Here is a 16,774-nt window from a genome sequence, read left to right as displayed (position 1 = left end):
TAACAAATAATATCAGGATGATTTATATATATATATATATATATATATATATATATATATATATATATGCACTATTAACATACAATTATTAATGTGTTAGTGAGGTAGTTGTTATCCGTTAAGATTAAACTAAAGAATGACTCAAATATTAACCCATTAAATGCAAAATACATTTTTTCTTTGACAAACTCACAAGCTGTGTTCATGTCATTTGATCCATTACACTTAGACAAATTTGACTGATTTAGCCACATTCAGCTTTTGTTTTGATAACAGAAAGGCCAGTTTACTTTTTGGTGTGTACATAGTAGGGACAAAATATCCCTGAATAAAGAAAATGTCAATATTTAAGATTTTTTTTACAGTGTAAAATTAATTTAAATGCAACTTCACCTGAAATATATTTATTTATTTTTTTTGGGGGGGGGGGGGGGGTTGGTAAACTCTCCAGGTGATAAGGACTTATGAGAGCCAGTAATCACACCAGTAAAAATGCTCACTGCTCCAGTATTTCCATGTGTAAATGTCTGCTCCAACACCAAGACAAGAAAGAAGTTTCATTATTTATTTGAAATTAAAACTGAGAAAGACATCACCCCTCAAGAAATATAAAATACATTGGAATATATTGTAAAATATGTGTTAAAAAGTGCAGTGTATTGTAGATGACTTATCTACCGTATTGAACACCTTACTGATGATGCAATATATGTAGCAGGTCATGATTGCTAAATATATTCAAATACATTCATAAATATATTATTCAAAAAAATAAGCTTCTTTTTGGCTTTACAATATTGTGAAATAAAAAAAAAAAAAAAAAATACTGTGTGAAATACATTTTGACTGGAGATGCACATTTTTATATCTGTGCTTTAAAACAGAATTGCATTATTTTGCCATAAATGAAGCTCCAGTTCAATAAAGCATCTTAAAGCTAAGCAAACAGTGAAGGACTAAAGAGTAGCATTACTGTTCACAAAATGAAGGCAGTACATTTTAACAGCCGCCAGCATTATCAATTAGAGCAAAGATTTCCATCCTGGTTACTTCTTGCATATTTCTTCATAGTCTGAGGAAACAGCTGATGTGTTCAGTGCAGTATAAGTGCCCTCAGCGTCTTCCTTTGAGTTCTGACCGGCCTGAATTCAAAAACCCAACAACATACAACACAGTTAAAACTTCAAGTTCAGTGTCAAAGCATCTGTCCTTATTCATTGTCGTTGCTCCTTTCAATGTGTAACATGCAGCAGCAGAAGCAGTCAGTGTAGTGGAACAATACTTTAGTGTAGGGCTACCATATGACAGGAAGGTTCAGGCTTATCAACACCCACCCCAATGCATTCTGGTAAGTGTAGTTCTACTGTGAAAGGTACCTGAGACAGGTAAAGTGTACCAGAATGCATTGGGGTGTAAGTTGAAAGGCCTGAACTGTTCCAAACTGTCCTAGTGCAAATGGAGTCATATGGTAACCCTACTTTAGTGGATTCCTGATAAATAATCACCTACAAATACACAGCTATAGATAATTATACAAAACAGACAATACATGAAGGATTCATGTTAGATAACATAAAGTATCCCTTAATGGGCATACTGTACAGAGTTTGAATGTTTGTTATTCATAAAATGATTCATGTCTAATATTGAGGGGTTCCCAGTATATTCTCTACTATCATGTTACTCTGTGTTACTCACGTTTGAGAGCTGGATTGCCCCAAAGGGGTTATTTTCTCTGCCACGATGCTCAGCCTATAGAAACAATCCAACCCAAGATTTCAAAACCATTTCAACACCATTTTATTTGCAATCTATTTGTTTTTATTTGAGTTTAATCACTAAAATACAGCTATGGGCAAAAGTTTTGCAGCGCCCAATAGAATGATCTAATTTTGCTTCATGAAGTCGAATGAAACCTGCTGAATAATGTTACGTTAACATATTGAACTACATACCGCTTTGCAGTTTGCCATATACTCAACGGAAAACTGACAAAAATGTGACATTTCAAAATCTAACATAAAATACTACTGCACTACTATTATGGCTTCCAGTGGAGTTTTTGCAATATCATTTTGTAGTTTATTTGATTACATGATGTTAAATAAAAGATCTAAATTATGTTCATGTAGTTTTTTTTTTTTTTAATGATGTCTCAATCCTAAAATTCTAGGTGATGCTAAACTTTTGGCCATAGCTGTAATTGGCAAGTAACTGTGCTGTAAGCTTTACAATACTACAGAATCACTGGCTGTTCCTCATCACAAAATGTAATGCAAATATTACTTAAGAGTCTATAAAGGGGTTCACAGTATAGAGACAGCTGCTGTCCTAGTATTTTAACAGTTCATATATTCTAATAGAACATAGAACCAGTTCCACAGTATTAAGCAAGACTGAGCAAATGAAAAAATCCAGACTTACCTTTCTATTTCTTTACACACACATGAAATGAAAAATGAAAATATATGTTAACAGTACACTGACAACTACATATGTGAAGTAACAACCACACATACTTTATGTTTAGCTTTCAAAGACATACCTTTTCATTATGAATACAACAACCAAAATGGTGGCTAACATCTGAACAGCCGCTGTTCCCATGACAACATAAATACATGGAGTTGCAGGAGCTGAAAGGACAGAAAGGTTTAACGCAACAAACATGGTAACTAAACAGGAAATAGCAAACTGAGGTTCTAGGATTGACCAATTTCATAAAGGGGCTGATTGAGATTCAAGTTCAGTTTCTTTGTTTTTAGTCCAGGATTCAGTAAACCAGTCTATAAACTGGAACCTCTTTCTCGCAGTGTGGATTGTGGTGCAATGTATGGCAATTGAGATCGTGACTGTGGAAAAGGTAAAATACATGCAGTAAGATTAAACTCCTTCTGGGGGATGAATTTAGCGAGGTACGGGTTTTCAAACTCCTCTTCAATCCATTCTTGGATAAAGCCACCCTGGAGCTTTTGCATTGTCCTGAGTTTTACAGGACAGGTTGCTATTGCCCTCTATAGCATGCTCCAAGCATGCTCAATGGGGTTCAGGTCAGGAGAGCTCGCTGGCTGGCCAAACCATTCTCTTGATTGCTTCCTTTTCAAGATAAGCAGTGATGATCTTTCCTCGATGTTCGCAGGTTTTCTCATCAACCAAAAAATTGGCCTGACTGCACCAGCATAATGTCTCACTGTCGGATGGAGTGTCTCATCTCGGTGCTCTCTGCACCAGGAACAATATGCTATCCTGATAATTAAGCGTTTTTCATTAATACTTTGAGGGTATTCTGTATAATGCAATTTAATCTTAAAATACATTCTTCTTGTCTTGTATACCTCAAGTAATAGCCATACCCAATGAAATTAAAGATACATACATGCTACATTCAGCTGCATGGCTGTCGAGTTCTCTGCCCCATGCTCATTCCTTGCTTCACAGTAGTACAGTCCACTGTCACTCGGGTTAATGTCAGTAAAAGTGAGATCCTGTTCAGCACTTTTCTCTGTGATATTATCTCCCTTCACTTTAAACCAGGTGTAGCGGCTCACTGCTGGGTTTGCATTGCTGCTGCAGCTCAGTGTCACATGATCTCCTTCATGTATTTCACCAGAAGGGTTTATTATCACCAATGTGTTCTTCGGTGAATCTGAAAGAGAAAACAGTTTGTTAACCAACAACTTTAAAGATTACTACAGTAAAAGCAATCCTTTTACAGTGTTAAAGGTAATAGTGCAGTTTACAATGCTTATACTGTGATTATAATGTATAAAATCTATTTATAAGATTAAAACAATATATATATTAAAGATATTATTTGCAGATTTTATTTGCAGATATTATTTAGATTTGGAAGTTTATTATTCATTATTAAAGATTTGCCTTACAGAGAACATGAAGAGTCGAGACTTCTTCAGCACTTTTAGTTTCAGACCCCACTGGATACTGCGCAGTGCATGTGATGTCCTTGTTGTGGTGCAGATGTGAGGTAGTGAACATCAGAACAGAAGATACAGCCTTGGTCCCATCCTGCTGCTCAACCTGCTCTATCTCCACACTCCCATCCAGAGTGTCGCTCCACACCAGGGCTGGAGGTTCTCTTGGGCACGGGGCTGGAGCAGTGCAGGCTAAACTCGTAGGAGCTCCCTCCTTCACTGCACTCGATGGGCTGATCGCTGGTCTGTCCGGATAGTCTAGGGAACAAAGGAAACGTTTCACTCCCTGTCAGAAGAATACAGACCCGCGATCAGCCCATCGAGTGCAGTGAAGGAGGGAGCTCTTACAAAACCCCTCACTTGTAAAGAGTGTTTATTTTTGTGATTTATTTTGCCTAATCTTATTTTGTAGTGGTATTTGTTTTCTTTCACCCACAGTATGTAAGTGCTTAATTGTATCAGAAAAGGGCGAGGGGCTTAGGGTTATATCATGCAAAAGGATTTACACATTAAGTACATTGTAACTATGCATAATCACATTGTAATTATGTGTAAGTACACATGTATTTACTAAGTAACTACTTTGTAAATACACAGTAATTAGAGACATTTAATGGAAAGTTTTACCTAAAATATTTATAGATTATGACGTATGTTACTAGTCTTGTAAAAAGCTGTTGGGTTATCTGAGAGACAGAGGGTTGTTTTTGTTAAACTAAAACCCTCAACCCGAAATATACTGTATATGTGTCTGTAATAGCCCACCATCAATCCTGACCTTCATGGAACTCAAATGCATGGCCCTCTGAAGCGCTGGTCAATATGAAAATGTATTGAGAACCAACTGGTACTTACCTGCAACTTCAAGCAAAACACTCTGAGTAAAGGTGTATTTAAGAGGTTCTGCTCTGAAGACATAACTTTTTGAATAATTTTTTTTTAAATGATGTATTATTGTGGTGCAATTCTTGTTAGTCACGTTACCAAGTAGCTCTGCTTTCAGGGTATTCTCGCTATAATGTCTACTGGAGTCAAATACATTTCCAGAATATTGGGAAGTCCTCCAAATTCCTCTGGCCGGTTCCACCATATCGTTCTCATAACTCTCTTCAATTGTGAATGTACATGGAATCAGCACACAGGAGCCGCTCAAGGCTTTAATACGCTGAGGCATGAAGGCTTTAAATGTATTGCAAATTATACCTAAAAAAGAGAAAATGTATGTTTTTTTTAGCAATACTGTACAGTCACTTATATAATATATTATAGTTTTTGTTGACATATTTTATTTAATCATTTTATTTTTCCTAGTTTTTAACCAATACTAACAGCATTACTCTTCTATTTACATTAAACCCCCGTCATTTTGGACGGCTAGCATTGTGTTGTATCTAACTGTATTGTGAATGGGACATGCATTGGGATTCAAATCATGTTAGCAATCATCAAACATCACAAAGGCTCTCATTTACAGTATGCCACAGCTGTGCCCCTCGCTAGTATAATAAACCTTCACTGTTATATTCTTGTACATGGGATGCACCCTGCAGATATCACTTCAAAAGACAGATAATTGCTATAATTCCTATAATGTACAGGATAATATTTTATCAGTATAGTTGAATATTTTGTCCCCCAATATATATATTTAAAATGGTTAATAAATACCTTGAAAAAGGCAGGAAATCAGTAGCAACTTTTCCGTAGCAATCATGTTCTTGTGTGTCTTTAGAGAACCAAACTGGAAATCTGTAAAAGCACAAGTCTGTTCAGGAATCTACAGTAAAACTACATCGTAAGCAATGTGTGATCTTTCATTGGTCAAAAACATATCTTTAAAGTAAACAAGCTTTCAATCAAATATCACATTTAAAGAATATTATTGAACATACCTCGCTAGTTGACCTGAACAGACTGTGCTTCACTGATGCCTGTTTCACACTGTTGGTCAAACTCGCTATTTCTAAAACTGAAAAGCAGAAGCAGCGGTATTTCCGTTTTCAACACAAAATAGCATCAACCACAGCAGCTTTTTTTTTAACTGGTTTTAAAGTAGTCACCTATTTATGAGCTACTGGAAAATCAACTGGAACTGTTCTGCAAACATCAGATCGCTATTTAGGGATCTCTAGGATCAATCATATCATTGCAATATGGGGTTCCATTTGTTTAAAGGCACTTAAGCATGTGACTAGTAATTAACAAATAATATCAGAATGATTTTATATATATATAAAATATATATCTCCAGGTGATAAGGACTTATGAGAGCCAGTAATCACACCAGTAAATAGCTCACTGCTCCAGTATTTCCATGTGTAAATGCCTGCTCCAACACCAAGACGAGAAAGAAGTTTCATTATTTATTTGAAATTAAAACTGAGAAAGACATCACTCCTCAAGAAATATAAAATACATTGGAATATATTGTAAAATATGTGTTAAAAAGTGCAGTGTATTGTAGATGACTTATCTACCGTATTGAACACCTTACTGATGATACAATATATGTAGCAGGTCATGATTGCTAAATATATATTCAAATACATTCAGCAATATATTATTCAAAAACATAAGCTTTCTTTTTGGTTTTACAATATTGTGATATAAAAAATAATAAAAAATACTGTGTGAAATACATTTTGACTGGAGATGCACATTTTTATATCTGTGCTTTAAAACAGAATTGCATTCTTTTGCCATAAATGAAGCTCCAGTTCAATAAAGCATCTTAAAGCTAAGCAAACAGTGAAGGACTAAAGAGTAGCATTACTGTTCACAAAATGAAGGCAGTACATTTTAACAGCCGCCAGCATTATCAATTAGAGCAAAGATTTCCATCCTGGTTACTTCTTGCATATTTCTTCATAGTCTGAGGAAACAGCTCATGTGTTCAGTGCAGCATAAGTGCCCTCAGCATCATCCGTTGAGTTCTGACCGGCCTGAATTCAAAAACCCAACAACATACAACACAGTTAAAACTTCAAGTTCAGTGTCAAAGCATCTGTCCTTATTCATTGTCATTGCTCCTTTCAATGTGTAACATGCAGCAGCAGAAGCAGTCAGTGTAGCGGAACAATACTTTAGTGTAGGGCTAACATATGACAGGAAGGTTCAGGCTTTTCAATATCCACCCCAATGCATTCTGGTAAGTGTAGTTCTACTGTGAAAGGTACCTGAGACAGGTAAAGTGTACCAGAATGCATTGGGGTGTGAGTTGAAAGGCCTGAACTGTTCCAAACTGTCCCAGTGTAAATGGAGTCATATGGTAACCCTACTTTAGTGGAATCCTGATAAATAATCACCTACAAATACACAGCTATAGATAATTATACAAAACAGACAATACATGAAGGATTCATGTTAGATAACATAAAGTATCCCTTAATGGGCATACTGTACAGAGTTTGAATGTTTGTTCTTCATTAAATGAGTCATGTCTAATATTGAGGGGTTCCCAGTATATTCTCTACTATCATGTTACTCTGTGTTACTCACGTTTGAGAGCTGGAGATCCCCAAAGTGGTTATTTTCTCTGCCACGATGCTCAGCCTATAGAAACAATCCAACCCAAGATTTCAAAACCATTTCAACACCATTTTATTTGCAATCTATTAGTTTTATTTGAGTTTAATCACTAAAATACAGCTATGGGCAAAAGTTTTGCAGCGCCCAATAGAATGATCTAATTTTGCTTCATGAAGTCGAATGAAACCTGCTGAATAATGTTACGTTAACATATTGAACTACATACCGCTTTGCAGTTTGCCATATACTCAACGGAAAACTGACAAAAATGTGACATTTCAAAATCTAACATAAAATACTACTGTACTACTATTATGGCTTCGGGTGGAATGTTTGCGATATCATTTTGTAGTTTATTTGATTACATGATGTTAAATAAAAGATCTAAATTATGTTCATGTAGTTTTTTTTTTTTTTTAATGATGTCTCAATCCTAAAATTCTAGGTGATGCTAAACTTTTGGCCATAGCTGTAATTGGCAAGCAACTGTGCTGTAAGCTTTACAATACTACAGAATCACTGGCTGTTCCTCATCACTAAATGTAATGCAAATATTACTTAAGAGTCTATATAGTGGTTCACAGTATAGAGACAGCTGCTGTCCTGGTAGTTCATGTATATTCTATTTTACTGAATGTTTTGGGTTACAATGTTACTTCAATTCTGTATCATACTTATGTGATACGTGGTTAATACATTATTTAGCATTCAAATGCTCAAATTGAGGGATTTAAACAAAGAAAATGACAAGATCAAAAACCAGCAAAACTAATAGAACATAGAACCAGTTCCACAGTATTAAGCAACTCTGAGCAAATGAAAAAATCTAGACTTACCTTTCTCTTTCTTTACACACACATGAAATGAAAAATGAAAATATATGTTAACAGTACACTGACAACTACATATGTGAAGTAACAACCACACATACTTTATGTTTAGTGTTCAAAGACATACCTTTTCATTATGAATACAACAACCAAAATGGTGGCTAACATCTGAACAGCCGCTGTTCCCATGACAACATAAATACATGGAGTTGCAGGAGCTGAAAGGACAAAAAGGTTTAAAGCAACAAACATGTGTAGCTTTTTCAAACATACACGTAACTAAACAGGAAATAGCAAACTGAGGTTCTAGGATTGACCACTTTCATCCAGGGGCTGATTGAGATTCAAGGATTGAAGTTAGGTGTCAGTTTTGTTTAGTCCAAGATTCAGAAACTAAATTAATATCCCAGCCTGAGCAAGGACGCGTAGCACCATCAGTGCCACGACTGTCAAAGATACGTCAACAGGCATTTCAATAAATAGAAAATTACAAATACAGTTTACAGTATATGTTGTTGAAGCTGACACCCTGGGATCCTTCAAGAAGCTGCTTGATGAGATTCTGGGATCAATGAGCTACTAACAACCAAACGAGCAAGATGGGCTGAATGGCCTCCTCTCGTTTATAAACTTTCTTATGTATCTGAGACATACACACCCTGTTGCAAATACAAACACCACATCTCATTGTAAAGCTTTTTTTTCTGATCAAGTTTTCAGCTGTTTTGGAGCTACTGATGAAAACAGTGCTGGAAGTTGTGATAGAGAAAGGGACCCTGAATACAACGGGAGGCTATCCAACACTACAGTTCTGTTCCATTCCCTCCTGAGACGCACACATTACTGAGACACACACATTAGCTGTACTGTAGAGTATCTTGGGTATGGATGGCTAATATTAAAATACATTCTTGTTATCTTGTATACATCAACTAATAACCATACCCGATGAAATTAAAGATACATACATGCTACATTCAGCTGCACGGCTGTCGAGTTCTCTGCCCCATGCTCATTCCTTGCTTCACAGTAGTACAGTCCACTGTCACTCGGGTTAATGTCAGTAAAAGTGAGATCCTGTTCAGCACTTTTCTCTGTGATATTATCTCCCTTCACTTCAAATCAGGTGTAGCGGCTCACTGCTGGGTTTGCATTGCTGCTGCAGCTCAGTGTCACATGATCTCCTTCCTGTATTTCACCAGAAGGGTTTATTAACACCGATGTGTTCTTCGGTGAATCTGAAAGAGAAAACAGTTTGTTAGCCAACAACTTTAAAGATTACTACAGTAAAAGCAATCATTTTACAGTGCTAAAAGTAATAGTGCAGTTTACAATGCTTATACTGTGATTATACTGTATAAAATCTATTTATGGTATAAGATTAAAGCAATATATACATATATTAAAGATATTATTTGCAGATTTTATTTCCAGATATTATTTAGATTTGGAAGTTTATTATTCATTATTAAAGAATTGCCTTACAGAGAACATGAAGAGTCGAGACTTTTCCAGCGCTTTTAGTTTCAGACCCCACTGGATACTGCGCAGTGCATGTGATGTCCTTGTTGTGGTGCAGATGTGAGGCAGTGAACGTCAGAACAGAAGATACAGCCTTGGTCCCATCCTGCTGCTCAACCTGCTCTATCTCCACACTCCCGTTCAGAGTGTCGCTCCACACCAGGGCTGGAGGATCTCTTGGGCACGGGGCTGGAGCAGTGCAGGCTAAACTCGTGGGAGCTCCCTCCTTCACTGCACTCGATGGGCTGATCACAGGTCGGTCCGGAGAGTCTAGGGAACAATGAAAATGTTTTACCACCTGTCAGAGGAATACAGAACGGGCTGAAAACCCCTCACTTGTAAAGAGTGTTTATTTTTGTGATTTATTTTGCCTTTTCTTATTTTGTAGTGGTACTTGTTTTTTTTCACCCACAGTATGTAAGTGTTCAATTGTATCAGAAAAGGGCGAGGGGGTTAGGGTTATACCATGCAAAATGATTTACACATTAAGTACACTGTATCTATGCACAATAACATTGTAATTATGTGTAAGTACACCTGTATTTACTAAGTAACTACTATGTAAATACACAGTATTTAGAGACACTCAGTGGAAAGCGTTACCCAAAATACTTACAGATTATGACGTACCTTACTAGCACTGTTTAGTCAGTGGTCTCAACAAAACTCTGAATGGAGCTACAGTATGATACAAAAAAAACTTGTAGAATCTGAATAAATACTTGTAAAAAGCTGTTGGGGTATCTGAGAGACAGAGGGTTGTTTTTGTAAAATTCAACTCCTGAACCCGAAATATACTGTATATGTGTCTTTGTAATAGACCACCATCAATCCTGACCTTCATGGAACTCAAATGCATGGCCCTCTGAAGCGCTGGTCAATATGAAAATGTATTGAGAACCACCTGGTACTTACCTACAATTTCAAGCGAAACACTCTGATGAAAGTTGTATTTAAGAGGTTCTGCTCTGAAGAAATAACTTTTTGAATCGCTGGTTTTTAAATGATTTATTATTGTGGTGCAATTCTTGTTAGTCACGTTACCAAGTAGCTTTGCTTTCAGGGTATTTTCATTATAATGTTTACTGGAGTCAAATACAGTATCTCCTACATTTGTAGAAGTCATCCAAATTCCTCTGGCCGGTTCCACCATTGCACTCTCCAACCTCTCTTCAATTGTGAATGTACATGGAATCAGCACACAGAAGCCACTAAAGGCTTTAATACGCTGAGGCATGAAGACTTTAAATTCATTGCAAATCATACCTAAAAAAGAGAAAATGTATGTTTTTTTTAGCAATACTGTACAGTCACTTATATAATAAGATATTACAGTTTTGGGTGACATATTTTATTTAATCATTTTATTTTTCCTAGTTTTTAAGCAATACTAACAGCATTACTCTTCTATTTACACTAAAACACGGTCATTTTGGATGGATAGCATTGTGTTGTATCTAACTGTACTGTGAATGGGACATGCATTGGGATTCAAAATCATGTTAGCAATCATCAAACATCACAAAGGCTCTCATTTACAGTGTGCCACAGCTGTGCCCCTTGCTAATATAATAAACCTTCACTGTTATATTCTTGTACATGGGATGTGAACTGCAGATATAACTTCAAAAGACAGATAATTGCTATAAATCCTATATTGTATGGGATGACATTGTATCAATATATTTGAATATTTTGTCCCCCAATATATGTATTTAAAATGGTTAAAACATACCTTGAAAAAGGCAGGAAATCAGAAGCAACTTTTCCGTAGCAATCATGTTCTTGTGTGTCTTTAGAGAACCAAACTGGAAATCTGTAAAAGCACAAGTCTGTTCAGGAATCTGCAGTAAAACTACATCGTAACCAATGTGTGATCTTTCATTGGTCAAAAACATATCTTTAAAGTAAACATGCTTTCAATCAAACATCACATTTAAAGAATATTATTGAACATACCTCTCTAGTTGAACTGAACAGACTGTCCTTCACTGATGGCTGTTTCACACTGTTGGTCAAACTCCCTATTTTTAAAACTGAAAAGCAGAAGCAGCAGAATTTCCGTTTTTTCAACAGAAAGCAACATCAACCACAGAAGCTGTTTTTTTGTCACTGCTTTTAAAGTAGTCACTTATTTATGAGCTACTGAAAAATCAAACTAAAACTGTTCTGCAAACATCAGATCGCTATTTAGGGATCTCTAGGATCAATCATATCATTGCAATATGGGATTCCATTTGTTTAAAGGTACTTAAGCATGTGACTAGTAATTAACAAATAATATCAGGATGATTTTATTGTACCTTATTTTATCTACACTATTGAGATAAAATAAACGTTTATTAACCCTTTGCTGCCCTGTCCAATATAGTCATTAATGCTTTAATGTTGGATATTGTAGAGTCATTTTTACTTGGTACTCTGGTTGTCTTTTTGAACTTCAATACATGTAATGTAAGCGTAGATGCTATAAGACAACTAGAGTACCAAGTAAAAATGACTCTCCAATATCCAACATTAAAGCAGTACTAACCAAGCATTGTAAAACATTCTGTTCCCTTAGCATTACTTTTCAAAAGATCGTTCATTTCTTTCTTGCCACTACTTCATTTCTGGGTAGCGCTCTTAAAGTGAGTGTGAGGCTGACGTATGTGTGCTAATACTCATTGCACAGGAAGAGAATGCATGTGGTTCAATGCGTTTGCCTAGAGTGAAAATAGTCTTGAACAAGTGGACAATTGTTGCAGCTATTGCTTTTCTGCAATGGATATAGTGTCTTGTCTCGTACACCATTAAGCATTTCACAGGAAATACACAACCGTATTTGTTTTATACTGTGCAGTAAATGCTTTACTGATTTCTTGCAAGTAATTTGTAACCTATAAAAACTGCAGTTGTCAGTCCTGTGACACCCATAACACCTTTTTCTGTGGTCGTATTAATTTTCTCAGCATCATGTTTAAAATGGTCTGTTTTTGTTCCACCACATCCTTCTGTGATGTGCTGATAAACAGAGAGGGAGAGTCATTTAGTACAGTAATAGAATTAAGCATTAAGCCACAACACTGGGTATGATTGACATGAGAGACTAAAAATAAGACAACCAGCTGACAGTTGCCTCAAACTAGGTCTCCCGGTGGTCTCCCTGGAACCAGGTTTCAAACCACTGATCCTGAAAAAGCATCTGCAGGTTCCCTCAGCTTTACAGATGATCTTAACCTAATGTTACCCCCAAAATGTGTTTCTGCAAAGTGCAGTGGCAACACCTTTTAATTTTAAGGCTAGTAAACATGTATGGATTTCCCACTGTGAGTAAACTACATGATATTAAGTGGGCAATGTGCATGCATTTTGACCACAGTGGAAAATATAAGCAGTAGCATGAGTTTGTGTGAGTGTGTGTGTGTGTGTGTGTGTGTGTGTGTGTGTGTGTGTGTGTGTGTGTGTGCGTGTGTGTCTCAGTGTGGGTGTGGGTTGCTATTTCAAAACAAGAAAACTCATTTGATACCACATATTCATGATAAATTCACACATGCACTTACACAAACACCAAACAAGTTGCTAAGTTAACTTGGCCTTAGATGCAGAATGATGAAGCATTTGAAAGAAGATAACTTTCAATGCAGAATGTAATGTTGCAGTATTTGGAACTAATAAATGGCAAGGATTGTTAAAATTCAATCATAGTCTGGTCACATCATTATAGCGTATATACAGACGTGCTCAAATATGTTGGTACCCTTACAGCTCATTGAAATAATGCTTCATTCCTCCAGAAAAGTGATGAAATTAAAAGCTATTTTATCATGTATACTTGCATGCCTTTGGTATGTCATAGAATAAAGCAAAGAAGCTGTGAAAAGAGATGAATTATTGCTTATTCTACAAAGATATTCTAAAATGGCCTGGACACATTTGTTGGTACCCCTTAGAAAAGATAATAAATAATTGGATTATAGTGATATTTCAAACTAATTAGTTTCTTTAATTAGTATCACACATGTCTCCAATCTTGTAATCAGTCATTCAGCCTATTTAAATGGAGAAAAGTAGTCACTGTGCTGTTTGGTATCATTGTATGCACCACACTGAACATGGCCCAGAGAAAGCAAAGGAGAGAGTTGTCTGAGGAGATCAGAAAGAAAATAATAGACAAGCATGGTAAAGGTAAAGGCTACAAGACCATCTCCAAGCAGCTTGATGTTCCTGTGACAACAGTTGCAAATATTATTAAGAAGTTTAAGGTCCATGGAACTGTAGCCAACCTCCCTGGGCGCCGCTGCAAGAAGATTATCGACCCCAGATTGAACAGAAGGATAGTGCGAATGGTAGAAAAAGAACCAAGGATAACTGCCAAAGACATACAAGCTGAACTCCAAGGTGAAGGTACGTCAGTTTCTAATCGCACCATCCGTCGCTTTTTGAACGAAAGTGGGCTCCATGGAAGAAGACCCAGGAGGACTCCACTTTTGAAAGAAAAACATAAAAAAGCCAGACTGGAATTTGCTAAAATGCATATTGACAAGCCACAATCCTTCTGGGAGAATGTCCTTTGGACAGATGAGTCAAAACTGGAGCTTTTTGGCACGTCACATCAGCTCTATGTTCACAGACGAAAGAATGAAGCTTTCAAAGAAAAGAACACCATACCTACAGTGAAACATGGAGGAGGCTCGGTTATGTTTTGGGGCTGCTTTGCTGCGCCTGGCACAGGGTGCCTTGAATCTGTGCAGGGCACAATGAAATCTCAAGACTATCAAGGCATTCTGGAGCGAAACGTACTGCCCAGTGTCAGAAAGCTCTGTCTCAGTCGCAGGTCATAGGTCCTCCAACAGGATAATGACCCAAAACACACAGCTAAAAGCACCCAAGAATGGATAAGAACAAAACATTGGACTATTCTGAAGTGGCCTTCTATGAGTCCTGATCTGAATCCTATCGAACATCTATGGAAAGAGCTGAAACTTGCAGTCTGGAGAAGGCACCCATCAAACCTGAGACAGCTGGAGCAGTTTGCTCAGGAAGAGTGGGCCAAACTACCTGTTAACAGGTGCAGAAGTCTCATTGAGAGCTACAGAAAACGTTTGATTGCAGTGATTGCCTCTAAAGGTTGTGCAACAAAATATTAGGTTAGGGGTCCCATCATTTTTGTCCATGACATTTTTATTTGTTTTCTTATTTACAATATTATGTTGAATAAAAAATCAAAAGCAAAGTCTGATTTCTATTAAATGTGGAACAAACAATGGTGAATGCCAATTACTTTTGTCAGTTTCAAGTTATTTCAGAGAAAATTGTGCATTCTTCGTTTTTTGTGGAGGGGTACCAACAAATTTGAGCATGTCTGTATATATGCACTATTAACATACAATTATTCATGTGTTAGTGAGGTAGTTGTTATCCGTTAAGATTAAACTAAAGCATGACTCAAATATTAACCCATTAAATGCCAACTACATTTTTTTGACAAAATCACAAGCTGTGTTCATGGGGGGTTGGTAAAATCTCCAGGTGATAAGGACTTATGAGAGCCAGTAATCACACCAGTAAAAATGCTCACTGCTCCAGTATTTCCATGTGTAAATGTCTGCTCCAACACCAAGACAAGAAAGAAGTTTCATTATTTATTTGAAATTAAAACTGAGAAAGTCATCACCCCTCAAGAAACATAAAATACATTGGAATATATTGTAAAATATGTGTTAAAAAAGTGCAGTGTATTGTAGATGACTTATCTACCGTATTGAACACCTTACTGATGATACAATATATGTAGCAGGTCATGATTGCTAAATATATTCAAATACATGCATCAATATCATATTAAAAAACAAGCTTTTTTTTGGTTTTACAATATTGTGAAATAAAAAATAATAAAAAATACTGTGTGAAATACATTTTGACTGGTGATGCACATTTTTATATCTGTGCTTTAAAACAGAATTGCATTCTTTTGCCATAAATGAAGCTCCAGTTCAATAAAGCATCTTAAAGCTAAGCAAACAGTGAAGGACTAAAGAGTAGCATTACTGTTCACAAAATGAAGGCAGTACATTTTAACAGCCGCCAGCATTATCAATTAGAGCAAAGATTTCCATCCTGGTTACTTCTTGCATATTTCTTCATAGTCTGAGGAAACAGCTGATGTGTTCAGTGCAGTATAAGTGCCCTCAGCATCTTCCTTTGAGTTCTGACCGGCCTGAATTAAAAAACCCAACAACATACAACACAGTTAAAACTTCAAGTTCAGTGTCAAAGCATCTGTCCTTATTCATTGTCGTTGCTCCTTTCAATGTGAAACATGCAGCAGCAGAAGCAGTCAGTGTAGCGGAACAATACTTTAGTGTAGGGCTAACATATGACAGGAAGGTTCAGGCTGTTCAACACCCACCCCAATGCATTCTGGTAAGTGTAGTTCTACTGTGAAAGGTACCTGAGACAGGTAAAGTGTACCAGAATGCATTGGGGTGTGAGTTGAAAGGCCTGAACTGTTCCAAACTGTCCTAGTGTAAATGGAGTCATATGGTAACCCTACTTTAGTGGAATCCTGATAAATAATCACCTACAAATACACAGCTATAGATAATTATACAAAACAGACAATACATGAAGGATTCATGTTAGAGAACATAACGTATCCCTTAATGGGCATACTGTACAGAGTTTTAATGTTTGTTCTTCATTAAATGATTCATGTCTAATATTGAGGGGTTCCCAGTATATTCTCTACTATCATGTTACTCTGTGTTACTCACGTTTGAGAGCTGGAGATCCCCAAAGTGGTTATTTTCTCTGCCACGATGCTCAGCCTATAGAAACAATCCAACCCAAGATTTCAAAACCATTTCAACACCATTTTATTTGCAATCTATTCGTTTTATTTGAGTTTAATCACTAAAATACAGCTATGGGCAAAAGTTTTGCAGCGCCCAATAGAATGATCTAATTTTGCTTCATGAAGTC

General features: G+C 36.5%; 2 protein-coding genes across 3 annotated transcripts; both read right to left on the bottom strand.

Moving 5' to 3' along the window:
* Positions 1-551: 551 nt before the first annotated feature.
* On the bottom strand, positions 552-6,069 carry LOC117434167 (myelin-associated glycoprotein-like). 2 transcript variants are annotated; one of them, XM_059009376.1, is made up of 8 exons: positions 5,825-6,069; positions 5,601-5,681; positions 4,788-5,135; positions 3,885-4,190; positions 3,377-3,646; positions 2,425-2,636; positions 1,699-1,752; positions 552-1,142 (listed from the first exon to the last, which is right to left on the bottom strand). In XM_059009376.1, the coding sequence occupies exons 2-6, from the start codon at positions 5,644-5,646 to the stop codon at positions 2,527-2,529; spliced, it is 1,080 nt and encodes a 359-aa protein (XP_058865359.1). In that variant the 5' UTR covers positions 5,647-5,681; positions 5,825-6,069; the 3' UTR covers positions 552-1,142; positions 1,699-1,752; positions 2,425-2,526. The 2 variants fall into 2 exon arrangements, with proteins under 2 accessions (XP_058865359.1, XP_058865358.1); XM_059009375.1 differs by having other exon boundaries at positions 1,699-2,636.
* A 2,224-nt stretch (positions 6,070-8,293) lies between these two features.
* Positions 8,294-11,910, bottom strand: LOC117434164 (sialic acid-binding Ig-like lectin 13). The gene is made up of 7 exons (XM_059009377.1): positions 11,771-11,910; positions 11,547-11,627; positions 10,727-11,077; positions 9,776-10,081; positions 9,259-9,528; positions 8,418-8,508; positions 8,294-8,306 (listed from the first exon to the last, which is right to left on the bottom strand). Exons 2-5 carry the CDS (start codon positions 11,590-11,592, stop codon positions 9,413-9,415), a joined length of 819 nt encoding a protein of 272 aa, XP_058865360.1. The 5' UTR covers positions 11,593-11,627; positions 11,771-11,910; the 3' UTR covers positions 8,294-8,306; positions 8,418-8,508; positions 9,259-9,412.
* Between the last annotated feature and the right edge of the window lie 4,864 nt (positions 11,911-16,774).

The sequence above is a fragment of the Acipenser ruthenus genome, chromosome 38 (assembly GCF_902713425.1).
Source record: "Acipenser ruthenus chromosome 38, fAciRut3.2 maternal haplotype, whole genome shotgun sequence".
Lineage (NCBI taxonomy): Eukaryota > Metazoa > Chordata > Actinopteri > Acipenseriformes > Acipenseridae > Acipenser > Acipenser ruthenus.
This window is presented reverse-complemented; position numbering and strand designations above follow the sequence as displayed.